Raw genomic sequence first — 20,262 nt, 5'->3', positions numbered from 1 at the left:
TTTGCTGTATCTCGGCAGCTTCATGAATGCTCTTTCTTTTCATATTGGGTCTTTATTTTTGGATTTTTCTAAGCTAGTATCTGTACTTTACAAAATCTATTTGGTGTTTTAAGTAAATGTTTCCATTCTTAAAGATTAGTTTCACTAATGGGACACTGCTTGAATGTGCAATGCTTTTAATATGTTATTAAAATTTGTGATTCAAACTTAAGATAATAGTTTCTATCGTTGTATTGAGCAATAGAGTGGCCATTATGATATGGATAGATAACAGCATTACAGTATCTGATAAGGTTTGTAAGAGCAGAGGCTGTCTGAATGGTTTCAGTTGGTTACATTTGGGGTGGCAAGTGTGTGAGTGTCAAGATGTGAGAGACCAAGATTGCAAACTTGCTCCTATTCAGTCTGAGACAGTTGCCCAGTAAGGCAACATAATTTCACACAGAGGGTGGTGGGTGTATGGAACGAGTTGCTGAAGGAGGTAGTTGAGGCAGGTAGTATCGCAATGTTTAAAAAACATTTGGACAGCTACATGGATAGGACAGGTTCAGAGGGATATGGGCCAAAAGCAGTCAGGTGGGACTAGTGTAGTCGATGTGGGCAAGTTGGGCCAAAAGGCCGATTTCCACACTGAGTGACTCTATGACTCTAATTGCTGGTGACCCTAAGGCATTAAATAAATCTTACATAAATAAAATTAGCTTATTCTTTCATCACGCTAATCCAATTTTATCACTGGACATTTAAACTTAAATGCATTGTGTTAAAGCTTCTTATTGACTAATCATCTCCAAATTAATTTCAATACATTCGAAGGCGAGTCTGTCAGATTTAATCAGGTAACACTCTTAGGAAGCACAATGTATCCTTTCATTATACTGTGGATATAATTTAAATGCTTTGTTAATATATATAGATGAATAAAATGAATCAATAGAGCAAAACCATTTAATGGAGGTGTCCAAAATCATTGGAGGTTTTGGCAAGAGTGAACTTTGAACATCTGTCCGCTGGAAGATTGATAATCTGAGAGCAGATTTAAGGTAATTGGTTAAGGAATCAGAGGTGAAATGAGAAGTTTATTTTTGCAGTTAGATTTTAATGAGCTGCTTGAAATGGTTGAGGCAGATTCAATAGGAAATGATACTTCATTAAATCAAATTTTTGGGTCATAAGATTGGAAAGCTTTGTGAGCTGAATTTCGACTGACAAGCCTATGAGAGGAGCATAATTAATTTAATTGGTCTACATATATGTCTTCTGCAATCGCTTTCAGTTATATTCACTGAATCTTCCTCAGAAAAACGAATAAGACCGTTAGACATAGGAGTAGAATTAGGCCATTTGGCTCATCGAGTCTACACTGCTATTCAATCACGGCTGATCTATCCTTTGTACTCAACCTAATTCCCCTGCCTTCTCCCCGTAACCTTTGACGCCCTTACTAATCAAGAACCTATCAACCTCTGCCTTAAAAATACCCAAAGACTGCCTCCACTGCTGTCTGTGGCAATGAATGCTACAGATTCATCACCCTCTGGCTGAAAAAATTCCTCCACATCTCCATTCTAAAAGTCCATCCTTTTATTCTGAGGCAATGCCCTCAAGTCACTAGACTAATGCGAGTCCTAGACTCTCCCATTACTGGAAACATCCTCTCCACATCTACTCTATGTAGGCCTTTCATTATTCGGTAGGTTTCAATGTGATCCACCCTCAACCTTCTGAACTCCAGCGAGTAACTCAGTCCCGTCAAACGCTCCTCGTACATTAACCCACTCACCCTGCGATCATTCTTGTAAAACACTAATTGGATAATCTGCTGTAACGTTAAATTCTATGAATAGTAAATTAGCTTGATGTGTTGGATAAGCTCTTGTTTTAATTTAATTTTAGAGATTGTGATTAGTTTTGTTTCGAGTTACATTGTGGAAAACAGGCCCTTCAGCCATCGAGTCCACGCTGACCAGCAATCAACTACTTTCAGAATCCAATTAACCTATGTGATCCCACTCCCAAAACACTAGGAACAATTTACAGAGACCAATCAATCTCCAAACCTAAACATCTTTGGCATGTGGGAGGAAACCCACGCGGTCAAGGGGAGAACGTAAAAACCCTGTACAGACAGCACCCGTAGTCAGGATCGAACCCGGGTCTCTGGCGCTGTGAAGCAGCAAGATGTTCAGTTTTCAGATGTTTTTAGCTTTAGTTTGAGATATTTTAGATATTTTAAGTTTTTGATCGTTTTTAGCTGTTTAATATCGCATGCTCTCCTTCAGCAATCTAAGACAGCACCAGCTGCGTACATGTTCACAGAGTTAAGTGCAGCAGCTAAAATACCACCGAATACTTTGAGAGAATCGGCAAGGGAATAAGTAGTGAGAAGCTACTGCATCCATCTGCAACATGTAAAATGCCTTGTCAGTAATTTCTAAGTGGGATTTCATGTTGATGTATGCCCTGATTCTCCTGGCTTTAATTAAAGAATGGTAATAATGATGAATGATCATCTAACATTGTACATGATAGAGAATGGAGCTGGCATTTATCAAAACCCTGAACTGCTGCTGTGCTGAATTCTTTCTAACCGCAGACTTTAAGATGAGAGAGGGGACGCATGCAGGAGATGGGAAAGCTCCCCAGAAGGAAGATGGAGGAGGAGGGTACTTTGAGGGAGGTTGCCTTAGTTTTAGATTTAGAGTTACAGCATGGAAGCAGACCTTATGGCTCACCGAGTCCACGCCGATCATCGATCACCCGTACATGAGTTCTATCCCACACACTCGGATCAAATTGCAGAAGCCAATTAACCTACAAACCTGCACATCTTTGGAGTGTGGGAGGAAACCGGAGCAGCCAGAGAAAACTCACACGGTCACGTGGAGAACAGACATTTTCCGTACTGACATCACTCGTTGTCAGGATTGAACTTGGGTCTATGGCGCTGTGAGGCAGCAACTCCACCATTGCGCTACTATGCCACACTGCAGTATGAGCGTTTGCTTCGTGTGACACCTCTCGTCACTCATTAACTTGTCATGTTTGCAGCAAGACTAAAATTGCTACCCAACAAAACTGCTCTGAAACCAACCTTGGCAAGCACTGATTCTCTTTCCACAACCCTGTGTAAGAGTAAACTCTCCACACACCCGGAGGAAAAAAAAATCTATATTGAGTGTTATGTACAATGCACAGATTGTTCTTGTTGAGACCAGCTTGATCTCCTCCTAAATCTCATTATGGAAGTGTGCTGCATTTGGTAGATCAGCCGTAAATAGCGTGGCACGGCACTGTGGGTTAACCTCCCAAGGTAGGTATTGCTGATGGGACAGCCAGGACCATTCCTGCAACATCGTGAAGGGAAGGAGCATCCCAAGGAAAATGTGGTGAAACTAAACATATCCAAGGGCAAACACAGCTCATGTTTTCTCAGCATGTCTTGGTATTCATTCGCAATAGTTTTACTTTTTGTTGCATGTTTTTACTGTTTAGTTTAGAGATAGGCCAGCACGATGACGCAGCGTTGGAGTTGCTGCCTCACAGTGCCAGAGACCCGGGTTTGATCCTGACTACAGGTGCTGTCTGTATGGACTTTGTACCCTGTGGTTTTCGCCAGGAACTCCGGTTTCCTCACACATCCCACAGACATACAAGTTTCTAGGCTAATTGGCTTGGTAAAATTATAAATTGTCCCAAGTGTGTGTAGGATAGTGTTAGTGTGCGAGAATCGTTGGTCGCCACGGCCTTGGTGGGCTGAAAGGCTTGTTCCCGCGCTGTATCTCTAAACTAAACTATACAGCAAGAGAAACCGGCCCTATGGCCCACCGAGCCCACGTCGACTGCGGATCACCCATTCACACTAGTTCTGTGTTACCCCAGTTTCCCATCCAACACGGGCAATTCACAGAGGCCAATTACTCCACTCCCTTTACACTAGGGGGCAGTTTTCAGAGGGCCAATTAACCTTACAAACCCGCATGTTCTTGGGATGTGGGAGGAAACAGGAGCGCCCAGGGAAAACCCACGCGATCACGGGGGACAAACAAACTCCACACACAGACAGCACTCAAGGTCAGGATCGCACCCGGGTCCCTGGCGCTGTGAAGCAACAACCTGTGAAGCTGCGCCACTGTGCCCCCCATTGTTGATGGCACAGTTTTCAGAAAATGTTGATGACCACAACAGTCACTGCTGATATAGTTAGTTGAAGAAGAGTCCCGACCCGAAAAGTCACCCATCCTCCTTCTCCTGATAATGCCTGACCAACTGAGTTACTCCAGCACTTTGTGTCTACCTTCGGTATAAACCAGCATCTGCAGTTCCTTTTTTACACAGTTAGTTGAAAACTAGATCGCTCTGGATGTTCTCTCTGGGTTTAACACGACCAGCAGATATTTAGAATTCAGACTTTGAAAGGCCACCTTCGTTTTTGCTGCGGAGACATTTGACACCAATTGAATCTGAAATTCCCAGGCTAGTGTTCTGAAGATAATCTAGTTTGACATGCTTGTGATGATTAAAGCAATGAAGTTAACCTTAAATTTGATTTGTATGATTTCCTGTATTTGACAACACACTGTGCTTCACAATTGTGAAATCAATCTCCATTTGCCGTGAAGTTTGGACAGGATTAAGTGTTGAAAATCAAAAGAACTGCAGATGCGGGATATCGAATGTAAAAACAGAACATGCTGGAAATACTCAGCAGATCAGGCCACATCTGTGGGAAGAGAAATATATGATTGTTTAGGTCAAAGACCCTTTGTCAGAACTGGATTATTTGATTGAAACAATTCCTGAGGGGTCGGTTGGATGGATGTGAAGATGACCTATCTTTTTGCGGTAGAATCCAGAACTAGGGGCCATGTTTAGTTTAGAGATACAGCGCGGAAACAGGCCCTTTGGCCCACCGAGACCGCGTGCACCAGCGATCCCCACTCAACCGCAATCCCCGCCCACTAACACTCTCCGACATACACGAGGGGCAATTTACAATTTCACCAAGGCAATTAGCCAGAAACATGCATGTCTTTGGAGTGTGGGAGGAAACTGGAGCACCCGGAGAAAACCCACGCAGATCATGGGGAGAACATCAAACTCGATCAGACAGCGCCCGTGGTGCCTATCGAGCTCAGGTCTCTGGTGCTGTAAGGCAACAACTCTACTGCTGCACCACCATACTGCCACATTTAAAAAATAATAATGGGTACTAAATTTAAGACAGGTGAGGCGACTTTTTTTTCCCCCAAGAGACATTAGTGTATGGAACTCTTACTGAAACCCATGTCCAACACTGGAGGGCTCAGGTGCAAGGTGAGAGGGGGAATGTTTCGTGGAGATTTGCGGGGCCAGTTTTTTTGCACAGAGAGTTGTGGAAGCCTGGAATGCATAGTTAGGGATGGTGGTGGAGGCAGATATGATCGTGACGTTTAAGAGGCATTTAGATAGGCACATGGAAATGCACAAAATGGAGGGGTATGGATCTTGTGCAGGCTGAGGAGCTCAGTTTAATTTAGCATCATGTTCACCACAAACATTCTGGCCCAAAGGGCCCATTCCTGTGTTGTACTGTTCTATATTTAATGAATATTTTCAGGCAGAGTCTTGAGGAAGGTGATGAGTGATTACTGTGGAGTAGAGATTACAATCAAATCAGCCATCATTTTATTAAAAGCTAGAGCAGGCTTGAGGGGACTAAGTAATCAACTCTTTTTCCTCGTTAATAAGCTTGTATGTTGGGTTATCTTGGAATAAAGTGTAGTGTGAGGGTGATTATAGAATATTAAAAGGCAGTGGTGTGCTTTAAAAGACAGGAGTGGATTGGTGCTCCTGAAATCCACTCCTGTCTTTTAAAGCACACCACTGCCTTTTAATATTCTATAATCACCCTCACACTACACTTTATTCCAAGCTAAACAGATCATTATTGAAATGGACAAGTCTTCATTTTCAGGACCACTGTTTTTTGCTCTATTTTAGTTTGAGTGCTGTATCTCAAACTAAAATAGAGCAAAAAACAGTGGTCCTGAAAATGAAGACTTGTCCATTTCAATAATGATCTGTTTAGCTTTAGTTTAATTTAGTTTAGAGATATAACGTGGGAAAAAAAGCCCTTTGGCCCAACAAGACCAAACTGACCAGTGATCACCCCACATACTAGCTTTACCCAAACCACGCTAGGGACATTTTACAGAAGCCAATTAACCTACAAACCCGCACGTCTTTGGGATGTGGGAGGAAACCAGTGCACCCGGAGAAAACCCACACTGTCATGGTGAAAACATACAAACTCCGTAGGCAAAGCACTCATTGTCAGGATCGAACCCGGCAAATCTGCTGCTGCGCCACCGTGCCGTCCTACTTTTGAGTCTAGGTAAATTGTAAAAGCAGCTTTTTAAAAGAACATATCCTTCTTTTGGGACTGGTTCTAATCAGAACCTCAAAGGTAATCTATTATTGTACCAGAGTTAAATTAATAATGTGAGACACATTTATTCCATCGCACTTACTACAGCCATTAAATGGGGGAAGTTATAACCTGCTTAACCATTAAATGGGGGAAGTTATAAACTGCCGTTATATTTTGGTCATTGTTGTTTGTAAGGGTGATGCATTTATTGACACTGATGCTCTCTGGTAAAGGTGATGATGTTTTGGGTGCCTTGGTTTGAGTGAGACCTTTAACTTGAAGGCTTTATTTGGTGTCAAAGGAAAAGATTTAATAGGAAACTGAGGGGGAAATTTTTCACTCAGAGGATGGTGGGTTTTTGGAACGAGCTGCCAGAAGTGGAAGTTGAGGCAGGTGCTATAACAGCATGTAAAAGATACTTGAACAGGAACCTGGATAGGAATGGTTTAGATATGAACCAAATAGGAGTAAATGGAGACACACAAATGCTGGAGTAACTCAGCGGGTCAGGCAGAATCTCTGGAGAAAAGGAATAGGTAAAGTTTTGGTTCGAAACCCTTCTTCAGACTCACCTGCTGTTCGCATCCTTGTATCCCTTTGTTATCACCTCTTCCACAACCAACAATGGGCTATTGTGGGCTTCACAAAATGCTGGAGTAACTCAGTGCGTACAGGCAGCATCTCAGGAGCGAAAGAATGGGTGATGCTTCGAGTCGAGACCCTTCTTCAAGAAGGATCTCGACCCGAAACATCACCCATTCCTTCTCTCCAGAGATGCTGCCTGTCCCGCTGAGTTACTCCAGCATTTTGTGCCTACCTTCGATTTAAACCAGCACCTGCAGTTCTTTCCTACACATTGTGGGCTCCACCTTTCCTTGACTCCTCAAACTGCGGAGCATTTTGGACAATACAGCTCCCTCCCTCCATGCCACACTGGTCAACATGAGGAGAACCTTCAGCAACAGACTGGTTCCATCAAGATGCAGCACAGATTGCATAACTGAACTAAACTATAAATCAAGCCAACAGCAAAAAATCAGTTTCACAAAATAAACTCAGCTGCGGCTTGGTCAAAGCAAAGAGGTTCAGTTTAATTGGGTGGTTAAACCCTGACTGGAGCAACCCATCAGAATATCTCTGCACTCACTGCAAAAACTGAAATGTATTTTAGTGAGAGAGAATCTGCAAATATTTGTGCCATGTTTTCAGGCATAAATCCTTATATGCCAAGCTGCAAAGTAGCAGTTTATATCAGTTTATAATAATTAACGTTGCTAGTTCCAAGGGTGGCACAGAGGTAATAATAATATATTCCTTTATTTGTCCCACACTGGGGAAATTAGATAGCAAAGTAGATAGCAAGAGACATTCTTGCAAGAGGTAGAGCTGCTGCCTTACAACACCAGACACCCGTGTTCAATCCTGACTACGAATGCTGTCTCTACACAGTTTTTACGTTCTCCCCATGACTGCAAGTGTTTTCTCCAGGTGCTCCGGTTTCCTCCCACACTACAAAAACGTACAGGTTTGTAGGTTAATTGGCTTCGGTAAAGTTTGTAAATTGTCCCTAGTGTCTAGGATAGAACTAGTGTGCTGGGTGATCGCTGGTTGTCGTGAACTCAGTGTTGCGTTATATATCTAGACTAAATTGAACAAAAAATATATATTTCTTCCTTGTTTTCAGGCATAAATCCTTATATGCTAACCTGCAAAGTAACAGCTTATGCTAAATAACGTTGCCACTTCCAATTACAGAACCTTGCCAAACCTATCTTTCAGCTTGACAAGGTAAATATTTTGGAAGTGCTTGACCAAGCCTGTACTTCAGCAAGCAGAACTAATTTTGGGGGGGAAATCATTGCAATTGTGGAATTTGGTCTCCCCCCTCCAAACATGGCAAAGGATGAGACAATTTTGTAGATACTGATCAAATAAAAATATAATTTGAGTTAATTCACAAAAAAATCTGCTTACTTATAAACAGATTAAATTCTGATAACTAGAACATAAAGTACAGCATAAGAACAGGCTCTTCGGCCCACAATGATACCGAGACCATCTCTTAACTACCTGTGCACAATCCATATCCATATCCCTCCATTCCCACATGCCTATCCAAAATTCCCTTGAATGCCTCTTTCATATCTACCTGAACCACTACCCCTGACAGTGCGTTCCATACACTCATCACCCACGGCTAAAAAAAAATTGTCCCACACATCTCCTTTAAACGTTGCCCAAGATGATCCTAAAGCGCAGGTAAATTTCTGGAATTTCAGGAAATGAAAAAGAAGATGGACACAAGTGTTGGAGTAACTCAATGGCTCAGGCTGCATCTCGGGAGAAATGAATGGGTGATGTTTTATGCCTTGTTCAGACTGAAGAAGGGTGCTGACTTAAAATGTCACCCATCCTTTTTCTCCAGAGATGCTGCCTGACCAGTTGAGTTACTCCAGTCTCAGGACGGGTCCCGACCCAAAACGTCACCCACCCTTTTTCTCCAGAGATGCTGCCCGACCCGCTGAGTTACTCCAGCACTTTGTGTCTATATTTGATATAAACCAGCATGTGTAGTTCTTTGTTTATAAATGAAACAGGAGGTTATCTATCATAAATCCACTGGTCCTGACTGACGTTTCTGGCCACTCATCTTGACCCCATTGTACACTTCCCAACTGTGACGTACCATCCAGTGTATCATTCATTATAAAAGTAAGCAGAAGAGACAAATTTTCCTCCTTACCTCCTGACGCCATATGTGAGCATTTGCAAATGCATTTGTCATTGTCTGCATCCTTTGTGCTAAAACAATTTCCTATTTGGCTGAGGCTGCTTATCTTGCCTGCTGTTCCACCATAACCTTTAAGATGTATTCTGTAGAAGGAATACATTAGCGAAAATGTGGTTACTTTTTTTGTCCATTTAACTTTTAAACAAAAAACACATCCCCGGTGGCGTGCATTGCCCACCTGTGAACCCGTAACGAGTACAGGCAGCACCCTGGTCAACATTAATCTTGTATTATAATTTGTAGGATAATTTTTGAAAGAACTTGATCGTTAATTTCATTTAATAAAAATGAACTTTCAGATGCTGGTTTATACCAAAGATAAACACAATATGCTGGAGTAACAGTGGGTCAGACAGCGTCTGAAGAGGGATCACGACCCGAAACGTCACCCATTCCTTCTCTCCAGAGATGCTGCCTGACCCACTGAGTTACTTGAGTATTTTGTGTGTATCTTTGGTGTAAACTTGCAACTGCAGTTCCTTCCTACACATTTTGTCTGCTCCACTGCCAAATCACCTCAAGGTATGCCTATTTGGAAGAAGTTCTCCTCCTCGCACCCTTCTCTCTCTGGAGCATTCCTTCTCTCCAGAGATGCTGCCTGTCCCGCTAAGTTACTCCAACATTTTGTCTACCTCTGCAGAAAATGGATAGGTGACGTTTCAGGTCAGAACCCTTATTCAGATATTATTTTTTATCATTTAATTTAAATTACTTCATATTATTAATATTATTTGTTTTGGTCAACCTGCTGTAGGAAAGATGTCATTAAGCTGGAAAGGATGTACAGAAGATTTATGTGTTTGTTGCCATGTCTCGAGGGCCTGGGCTTTTGGGGGAGGTGGGGCAGGCTGGGATTTTATACCTTGGGGTGCAGGAGACAGAGGAGTGATCTTATAGAGGTGTATAAAATCATAGGGGGGAATAGATAGGGTGAGTGCACATGAGTCTTTTTCCGCAAGGCTTAATTTAGTTTAGAGATACAGCGCGGAAAAAGGCCCTTCAGCCCACTGAGTCCGCGCAGACCACCGATCTCCGTGAATGAACAGTATCCTGCACACCAGGGACAATTTACAATTTTACTGAAGCCAATTAACCTACAAACCTGTGCATCTTTGGAGTGTGGGAGGAAACCGGAGCACCCGGAGAAAACCCACGCAGGTCACGGGGAGAACGCACAAACTCCGTACAGGCAGCAACCGTGGTCGGGATTAAACCTGGGTCTCTGGCGCTGTAAGGCAGCAACTCGACTGCTGCGCCTCCGTGCATGTAGGATAATCAAAGACTAGAGGTCACAGGTTTAAGGTGAGAGGGGAGAGATTTAATAGGAACCTCAGTGGCAGCTTTTTCCACACAGTGTGTGATGGGAATGTGGAATGAGCTGCGAGATGAGGCAGGTACAATATCAAAATTAAGAAGACACTTGGATAGGAAGGAACTGCAGATGCTGAAGAAGGGTCTCAACCCAATACGTCACCCATTCCTTCCATCCAGAGATGCTGCCTGTCCCGCTGAGTTACTCCACCATTTTGTGTCTATCTTGGATAGGCACATGGAAAGGACAGTTTTAGAGGGATATGAGCCAGGCTCATAGGACCAGTTTCAGTGCACTCTTACTCTGTTACAATCTTTGAGCTTCATTGCAATTATGATGTTCATGATAATTGAGAGATTCATTAACAGTTGCACACTCGTATTGCCCTTGGTTACGGCCCGCCCCAGGACCAATGAACGGTGAAGCACGAGGTTCATACTTTACTGAATTTCCACTTTGCAGAAGTGATTTAATGATGTAATATTCCAGGATTGAGAGTAGTTCAGTTCATTCTATATCTGTTTTTAATTTCATGTGTTGCTTTTGGATCGCTTTAAGACATCTAATTGAACCGAATAAAATTATTGTGGGAAACTTTTTATTTAGTTCAACTGACATTGCCAAGAGTAAAGCCGGCAGTATATTTAACTACTGATAAGCCTGCTCCATTATATGTTTACAGAAAAGGTAATGTTAGAAGGTAAATAACGTTGTACTTGGCAGCTTTCTTTTACCACTTTGTTCAAAGGTCACTGAAATTGCTCTTGCAATTAGTTATTATAGTCACACAGTCTTACAGTGTGGAAACAGGCCCTTCGGCCCAACTTGCCCACACCGGCCAACATGTCCCATCTACATTAGTCCCACCTACCTGCCTGCATGTGGCCCATATCCCTCTAAACCTGTCCTATCCATGTACTTGTCTAAATGGCTCTTAAACGTTGCGATAGTACCTCGTTCAACAACCTCCTCCGGCAGCTCGTTCCATACACCCACCACCTTTTGCATGAGAAAGTTACCCCTCATGGGTAATAAGTACTTGTTAAATCTTTCCTTAAACCTGTGTCCTCTATTTCTCAATTCCCCTATTCTGGACGTGAAACTCTGTGCATCTACCCGATTTATTCCTCTCTTGATATTGTACACCTATATAGGATCACCCCTCATCCTCCTGCTCTGCAAGGAATAGAGCCCTAGCCTGCTCAACCTTTCCCTTTTGCTCAAGCCCTCTGACATTTAGTATGTGTGTAGTGTACGTATATATATGTGTGCGTGTGTGTAGTATATGTATATATGTGTGTGCGTGTGTGTAGATATGTGTGTGTATATTATATATATATATAAATAAAATATACATATATCATTTATATACATTATAATATATATATATTATATATTATATACATTTATCATTTATATACATAAATCAAACAACAAAATAATGAAATTATTACTTATAGCAACACAACAGAAAATATTAATGTAGTACTCTGTGAACAATATTACAAACAGAAATAAGTCATATATATATATGACTTATTTCTGTTTGTAATATTGTTCACAGAGTACTACATTAACATTTTCTGTTGTGCTGCTATAAGTAATAATTTCATTATTTTGTTTGGGACACATAACAATAAAACACTCTTGACTCTCCCTCTTGACCCTCTTGATACTCAAGGTCATTGAATTAATTTGATTTTTTTAAATGTCCATTTTCAAGAGAGGGGCGAACACCGTGCATTACTAATTTTCCTTTGTGCTCATCTTAAATAAGTTAGCAACCGTTTTATTATCAGCAACAAACGAAGCTTGCAGAAATTGTATTTTGGAAAAAAAGTTTACAACTTTAAAGTTGCATTAATTGTAAACCAAGATGAGTGTGACTGTAGAAACAAGGAACTGCAGATGCTGGCTTGAATGGGCCACGGTGGCGCAGTGGTAGGGTTTCTGCCTTTCAGCACCAGGGACCCGGGTTGGATCCTGACTACGGGTGATGCCTGTACGAAGTTTGTACATTCTCCCCGTGACCTGCATGGTTTTCTCTGGGTGCTCTGGTTTCCTCCCACACACCAACGGTGTACAGGTTTGTAGGTTACTTGGCTTGGTATAATTGTAGATTATCCTTCGTGTGTGCAGGATAGTGTAAATGTGCAGGGATCGCTGGTCGGTGTGGACTCGCTGGGCCGAAGGGCCTGTTTCTGCGCTGTATCTCTAAATTAAACTAAACTTAACATTAATGAAGAGTAACTTAGTCAGTATTTGCGCAGTTTATCTTATCTATTCTCAGAAAAGAGCGCAGTTGACTTGAGATCAAAGCTGCTGAAATCCTCATTTCATGGGCGGCACGGTAGCGCAGCGGTAGAGTTGCTGCTTTACAGCGAATGCAGCGCCGGAGACTCAGGTTCGATCCTGACTACGGGTGCTGCACTGTAAGGAGTTTGTACGTTCTCCCCGTGACCTGCGTGGGTTTACTCCGAGATCTTCGGTTTCCTCCCACACTCCAAAGACGTACAGGTATGTAGGTTAATTGGCTGGGTAAAATGTAAAAAATTGTCCCTAGTGGGTGTAGGATAGGGTTAATGTACGGGGATCACTGGGCGGCACGGACTTGGAGGGCCGAAAAGGCCTGTTTCCGGCTGTATATATATGATATGATATGATATGATGATATGATATGATGCAGAGCTGTCGGTTGATGCTCACTAAACACTGTGGTTGATTGTTTCCCACTGATTTCATGAAATGCTTCTGTGAAAAACCTCAAAGGCTTGGCGCTGAATATTAACGTTCATCACATTTGCAAGATTATTGTTTCTGTTACAGGTGTTTTTAATTCATTCAAGGTGTGTGGGCTTTGCAGCCTGAGCCAGCATTTAATTGCCCTTCCCTGGTTACTCTCAAGAGTCAAGAGTGTTTTATTGTCATATGTCCCGAAAAGGAACAATGAAATTCATAGTTCCAACAGCACGACAGATATGTAAACATAGTACTCTCTAAGCACCATAATAAATAAAAAATGGTCAGCATATATATGAAAAAACAAACAATAATTGTGCAAAGACAAAAGCAATGCCCCCCAAGTCTGTGTAGTTTGGAGCTTAATTGGAGGTTGTAGTCCATCGGGTCTTGCGTTTGGCCGCGGGGGATCAGCTTGGTGGCTCCCCCTACAGGCGTCGGTTCAGGGTTTCGACTGAGCGAAGTTGAAGGAACAATAATGCATTTCCAAGTCAGGATGGCATGAGGCTTGAAGGGGAACTTTCACCTGGTGGTATTCCCATGATTTTGCTGCACTCATCCTTCTAGCTGGTAGAAGTCCTGAGTTTGGAAGGTGCTATCTAAGGAATCTCCGTGAGTTGCAGTGGTGCATCCTGCAGATGGTTCATTGACCGGCTGAGTTACTCCAACACTTTGTGTCCTTTTGTGTATTAACCAACATCTGCAAACCTTTGTTTCTACCATACAATGATCTCAAAGCTCAATGAGACTTTATTGTCACTTGTACCTTGGTAAAGTGAAATTCTTTGTTTTTGCACACAATCCAGTAAAATCAAACAGCAGACTTCACCGAGGCAGTACACAAAAAGTCACCATGTTTCTGACGCCGACAAATTTTCAAAAGTTCTTACTGCAGTCTTAACTTCTCACAGCGGCAAACCAGGCCCACTGCCACACGCAGCAGCCCACTGGGTCTCTCATAGTTCCCGGCAGTTCCCAATGGTTCTCAGCAGTCCCTCCACGCCGAGTCCCTCTTGTTCTCGGCGGTGCCCCCCACACCGGGTCCCTCTTGTTCTCGGCGGTCCCCCCCACACCGGGTCCCTCTTGTTCTCGGTGGTCCCCCCACGCCGGGTCCCTCTTGTTCTCGGCGGTCCCCCTACACCAGGTCCCTCTTGTTCTCGGCGGTCCCCCCCACGCCGGGTCCCTCTTGTTCTCGGCGGTCCCCCCACGCCAGGTCCCTCTTGTTCCCGGCAGCACCATTGGGTCCCTCTTGATTCTCAGCAATGCATTCACCGGGCTGCACTTGGTGGCCTGCCAGTCGTTCGGCTCCACAGAGCATGCTGGGAGTCTTCTGCAGGATACAGCAGTCCAGTTTATAGGTAAATGGATGGATTAATCTAAGCCTTTTAACTTCAGGTCATTGGCAAATGATCAGATTTTGCCGAATGAACTGGTTTAGTTTAGTTTAGAGACACAGAATGGAAACAGACCCTTTGGCCCACCGTGTCCGCACATTAACACTATCTTACACGCACTAGGGACAATTTACATTTGTACCAAGCCAATTAACTTACAAACCTGTACGTCTTTGGAGTGTGGGAGGAAACAGGAGCACCCATAGTAAACCCATGCAGCAACAGAGAGAACGTACAAACTCCATACAGACAGCACCCGTAGTCGGGATTGAATCCCGGCCTCTGGCGCTGCAAGGCAGTAGATCTACCGCTGCCGTAAATGGTAAAATCATTAATTGTCATGTGTAAAATCCATGTTCAAGAGGAAGTATTCGTTTACTTAATGCTTGAGTTTACATGAACATGTAATCGTCATGACCTACTTGCAGAAATTGCAGTTTAATTTGACAAATATTGTGCTACAAAACAGAATCTTTCCAAAGCCCTCAAGATAAATAATTGTTTCCAGATGAAAATATATTTAGCTTGGATGTCGGACAACATAGCACAACCTTCCACCGGAGCTTCAACTTACGTGGGTTAAAAGTGTAATTGTTATTGATGCAGTTTACACCGCACGACAGGTTATAAGGTGCATTTTTTGATGGTGGGGACAAGGCTAATAAACTGTTTTGTTTGGAATCGTGCCTTATGCAGCAACACTTAACTGCTTTCACACAAAGGGAGGAAACTGCTTCTGTCAGTTGTAAAACCATATTGAGATATCAATGTTGTCATAGATTGTATGAAAAATTGTTTATGATTGTGTTTTTAGTTTAATGCAGCGCTTCCATAAGTAAAAGGCGACCTTCTACCCCCACCCGCCCCCATGCAGCACTTTGTCTGCATCTTTTGCTGTGGGATACCTTGCACCTATTGACATGTACCCTTCTCGCTTCTCCGCTCCCTCAGAGCCCCTGCTAAATATCTGCCTCTTTCACCAAGATTTTAATCAGCCATCTTGGAATATTTGCTTCGAGCTTGGTTTGGATGTTTGCCTAATTGCATGCGAGCGAGCGTGCCCATTTGGAGAATTGCCCTTTGTAAACTGCGCTCCGTAGCTGCTGCTCGTTATTCCTCTTGCAAGGGTGTGATTGTGTTGATTGTATGGAGTGCGGCAGTGATTCGCGGGTTCCTTCTCCCAGTGCCAGCTCGACGTTTAATCTCTCCTGAGGCCTTCAAATCTGTACAACGGCCACTGAGCCAATTCCCTCCTGTGGCTCAATAGTTAGAACGTACAGTACAGCACAAGAACAGGCCCTTCGGCCCACAATGTCTGTGCCAAACATGGTGCCAAGACCATCTCTTATCTGCCTGCACAAAACCAATACCCCTCCATTTCCGACAAATGCATAGCTCTCCGTTCCAACTCAACACCTGTTCCAACTCAATTAACATCTGTAGCACATCATTTCATCACAAATCACATCTGTAGCATGGAAGGCAGACATAAAATGCCAGAGTAACTCAACGGCTTGGCGGCATCTCTGGAGAAAAGAACTAGATGAAATTTCAGTTGAGATGCTTCTTCAGACTGAGTGTCATGGGAAACCCACAGGTTATGGGGAGAAGGCAGAAGAATGGGGTTAGGAGGGAGAGATAGATCAGCCATGATTGAATGGCGGAGTAGACTTGATGGGCTGAATGGCCTAATTCTACTCCTATCACTTATGACCTCATGAGAGGGAAACTAGAGGTATGAAAATGTGTACAGAGAACAAATAAATGAAAGGTATGAAAAGGACAAATCAAAGCCAGCAACGATGATCAAGGAAAGGTGGAGCCCACAATGGTCCATTGTTGGCTGTGGAGAAGGCGAAAACGAATGGGTACAAAAGAGTGAATCTAAGCAGGATGACAGTAAAACTAGATAAACGACGAGGGTGGAGGAGAGACGGAGAGAGATGGAATGCAAGGGTTACTTAAAGTTAGTGAAATCGATATTAATACCGCTGGATTGCAAGCTGCCCAAGCGAAATATGAGTTGCTGTTCCTCCAATATGCATTTGGCCTCACCCTGACAGTTGAGGAAGCCCAGGACAGAAAGGTCAGGATGGGAATGGGAAGGAGGGGTTAAAACATTTGGCAACTGGGAGATGGCAACCTATCCAAAAGTCTCTTAAATGCCACTATGATATCTGCCTCAACCACCATGTGCAGCAGAGTGTCCCAGGCACTCACCATCCCCTGTATTTAAGACAAAACACGCCCAGCACATCTACTTTAAACTTTGCCCCTCTCATCTTCAAGCTGTTCCAGTAGCAAAACCAGATGTAATATTTGTAATAAAATCATGTATTATTTACAATCTTAGCATCTAGTACTTCGACCTGAAAGCAGCATTCAGATTTCAGAGCGAGTGAACACAATGCAACTTTGGAATGGGAAAAAAAGAGAGACAGAGTGCTGGAGTAGCTGGGCGGGTCAGGCAGCATCCCGGGAGAACATGGAAAGGTGACGTTTCGGGTCGGAACCCTTTGGGTCAGGAATGGAAAGGCGTGCTGAGAGCTGTAAAGGCAGTACATCAAATCTGCTCCTTGCCACTAATGTGATATATCCTTGTCCAAAATATGTGACCAATGTTACACGAACAAGCTGTCCTCAGTGAGGATGCTCAGTTTATATTATGTAACATGAAAAATTAAACTGTGTTTTAACATTGTTCTCATTAGCATTGGAAATCTTGCTAACACGACATTTGCACATTGATTTAGGGCAGATATAGGGCCCTACGACGGGTAGAGTTGCTGCTTCACAGCGCCAGAGATCCGGGTTCAATCCTGACAATGGGTGCTGTCTGTACGGAGCTTGTACATTCCTCCCGTGACCATGTGGGTTTCCTCCGGGTGCTCCGATTTTCTCCCACACTCCAAACCCGTACAGGTTTGTAGGTTAATTGGCTTCAGTAAATTGTCCCTAATGTGTAGGAGAGTGCTCGTGTGCGAGGATCTCTGGTCAGAGCGGACTCAGAGGGCTGAATGGCTTGTTTCCACGCTGTATCTCGACACTAAACTAAACTAATGGATACATTTATGTATTTCATGTGTCCAAAGGCTTCAAAATGCTATGTTGACACCAGAGTGATTTTGAAATTTGACCACTGATATAGGTTTAGAAACATAGTACTTTTTGAATACAGCATTGTCCATTAACTAATAATTAAATAAATGACACTCAGAGGGTGGTGCAGTGGTAGAGTTGCGACCTCACAGCGCCAGATTCCCAGGATGGATCCTGACTCTGGGTGCTGTCTATATGGAGTTTTGTACATTCCCTCTGTGACTGCGTAGGTTTTCTCCGGGTGCTCCGGTTTCCTCCCACGCTCCAAAAACATACAGGTTTGTAGGTTAATTGGCTTTGGTAAAATTGTAAACTTGTTCCTAGTGTGGAGGATAGTGCTAGTGTGGAGGATAGTGCCAGTGTATGTCGGCTGAATGACCGTACTCGGTCGGCTGAATGGCCGTTATCTGCTGTGTATCTTTAAAATCAGACTTGGTATTGGCTATGTGATGGCCATTGCATAAATATCACCATATTTTCATTTTGCTATGACTTGCTTTTCCATCCAGAAGCAGATATGCAGTTTTGGGCTATGAATTTACAATATTCACACGTTGCAACAATTCATTATTTCGCTAATTGGAATAGAACCGGTGATTATTTCAAAATATCACTTTATCGATTTAAAGAAGAAATGGCGTTCTTGAACATGCTCATTACAAATACAGAAACGTTTTTTTTAATTGATGATTAAACGTAGACCTTGCGTTTGACACGCGATTGATTTATGCGTTTTTGAAATAATGCGCTTGTGCATTTAATACCGAAGCCTGATTTACGCGCTTGTCTTTGTGGAATAACTCGCTTGCATTCTCACCTGGCAGAGTAGTCGTGGAGGGAAAAAAACTGCAGATGCTGGTTTAAATCGAAGGTAGACACAAAATGCTGGAGTAACTCAGTGGGTCAGGCAGCATCTCTGAGGAGAAGGAATGGGTGACGTTTCGGGTCGAGACCCTTCTTCAGACTGAAGACTTTAGTCATGTATATGTGTAACGTATGCGCTTTTAAAATTACACAATGTTTTTCAAGTATGTAACCCCCGCGTAAAATGCAAAGTACCTCCACATCGGTTCAAAAGAAGCTTTATTTAAAATACCTACTTGTATTTTTGTGCTTCGCTATCCAAGTAGAATTGGTTGTACAATGAAAAGGCTTCGTTAGCATCCCAATCTCTCATTTGGATCCGAAGAGCATAGTTCTTTTGTTTGGCCATTTGATAGATAAATTCGTTTCCCAACCAGTGTTCCCCAGCAGGGTCACCAAATCCCTATGAAGCAATAACATCATCTTAGTGCAAGTGAACATTTGTAGTGAAAAAATGTTCCATAGTTTTTAGCCAGAAAGCCATTGATGTGCCTAATGGATTCTGCGTTTATCCCTTCCATAAAACATAGAAGCAGAATTGGGCAATTCAACCCATTGAGTCTACTCCGCCATTCAATCATGGCTGATATATTTTTTTCCTCCCAACCCCATTCTCCTGTCTTCACCCCGTGACCTTTAATCAAGAACCCGCAATTTCTTCTTTAAAGGCACACCATTCCAACACAATTAATACCCACCGCACACCATCCAATTGCAATTAGCATCTGTTGCACTCTATCCCAATGCAATTAACATCTGCGGCACACTTCTAACGCAATTCATATCTGCAGCAACACCATTCCATACACAACATCTGCAGCAAGCCATTGCAACACAGTTAACACATAGAGCATTTGTTCCAAAGCAAATAACATCTGTAGCACATCATTTCAACACAACATCTGCAGCACACTGTTCCAATACAATTAACATCTGCAGCACACTGATCCATCACAATTAAGATTTGTAGCACTCGATTCCAACATAATTAACATCTACTAGACCAAGTGGACCCGTTGGGCACAAACCTCTCCTCCATTGGTGCAGCACCCCCTTCCCCCCCCTTCCCCCCCCCCCCCACCCCCCTCCCCCTTCCCCCCCCTCCCCCTCCCTCCCCTCCCTCCCCTCCCCCCTCCCCCTCCCCCTCTCTCCTCAACCCCCCCTCCCCTCTCCTCCCCCACTCCCCTCTTCCCCCCTCCCTCCCTCCTCCCCTCCCCCTCCCCTCCTTTTAAACTTAAAAATGTGAATAACTTTAAAAATATAACACCGATTTCAATAAAACTAATTGCATTATCACTAAAGTGACAATGGTGAGTAAGGTGGGCTTAAAATTGTCATGCTATCGTGTACCGTTTTGGCTGAAGTTCAGTCACAAACAAGATAACAAACGAGAGTTTTAGTATATAGATAGCGTGCCATTCCAACATAACATCTGTAGCACACAGTTCCACTGCAATTAACATCTGTAGCACATTGTTCCAACTCAACATCTATGGCACGCTGTTTCAACACTTTTTTAACATCTGTAGTACGCCATTTAGCACAAATTACATCTGTCGTGCCCTCGCCGAACACAGTTAACACCAGTTGCACATATTTTCTATCCAATTAACATCTGTTGCATTTCATTCCAACACAATCAACATCTGTA

The 20,262-nt window shown here is 43.1% G+C and overlaps 2 protein-coding genes across 2 annotated transcripts in view; one reads left to right on the top strand and one right to left on the bottom strand.

Annotated features, from left to right (window-relative positions):
• Positions 1 to 20,262, top strand: part of LOC144593840 (microcephalin-like) — a 145,655-nt gene that overhangs the window by 18,593 nt on the left and 106,800 nt on the right.
• Positions 1 to 20,262, bottom strand: part of angpt2a (angiopoietin 2a) — a 93,286-nt gene that overhangs the window by 1,366 nt on the left and 71,658 nt on the right. The window contains exons 7-8 of the mRNA XM_078398905.1: positions 18,848 to 19,014; positions 9,156 to 9,286 (exon numbers count right to left, since the gene is read on the bottom strand). Coding sequence (XP_078255031.1) covers positions 9,156 to 9,286; positions 18,848 to 19,014 — 298 coding nt within the window. The remainder of the gene's footprint in view (positions 1 to 9,155; positions 9,287 to 18,847; positions 19,015 to 20,262) is intronic.

The sequence above is a fragment of the Rhinoraja longicauda genome, chromosome 5, assembly GCF_053455715.1.
Source record: "Rhinoraja longicauda isolate Sanriku21f chromosome 5, sRhiLon1.1, whole genome shotgun sequence".
Taxonomy (NCBI): domain Eukaryota; kingdom Metazoa; phylum Chordata; class Chondrichthyes; order Rajiformes; family Arhynchobatidae; genus Rhinoraja; species Rhinoraja longicauda.
This window is presented reverse-complemented; position numbering and strand designations above follow the sequence as displayed.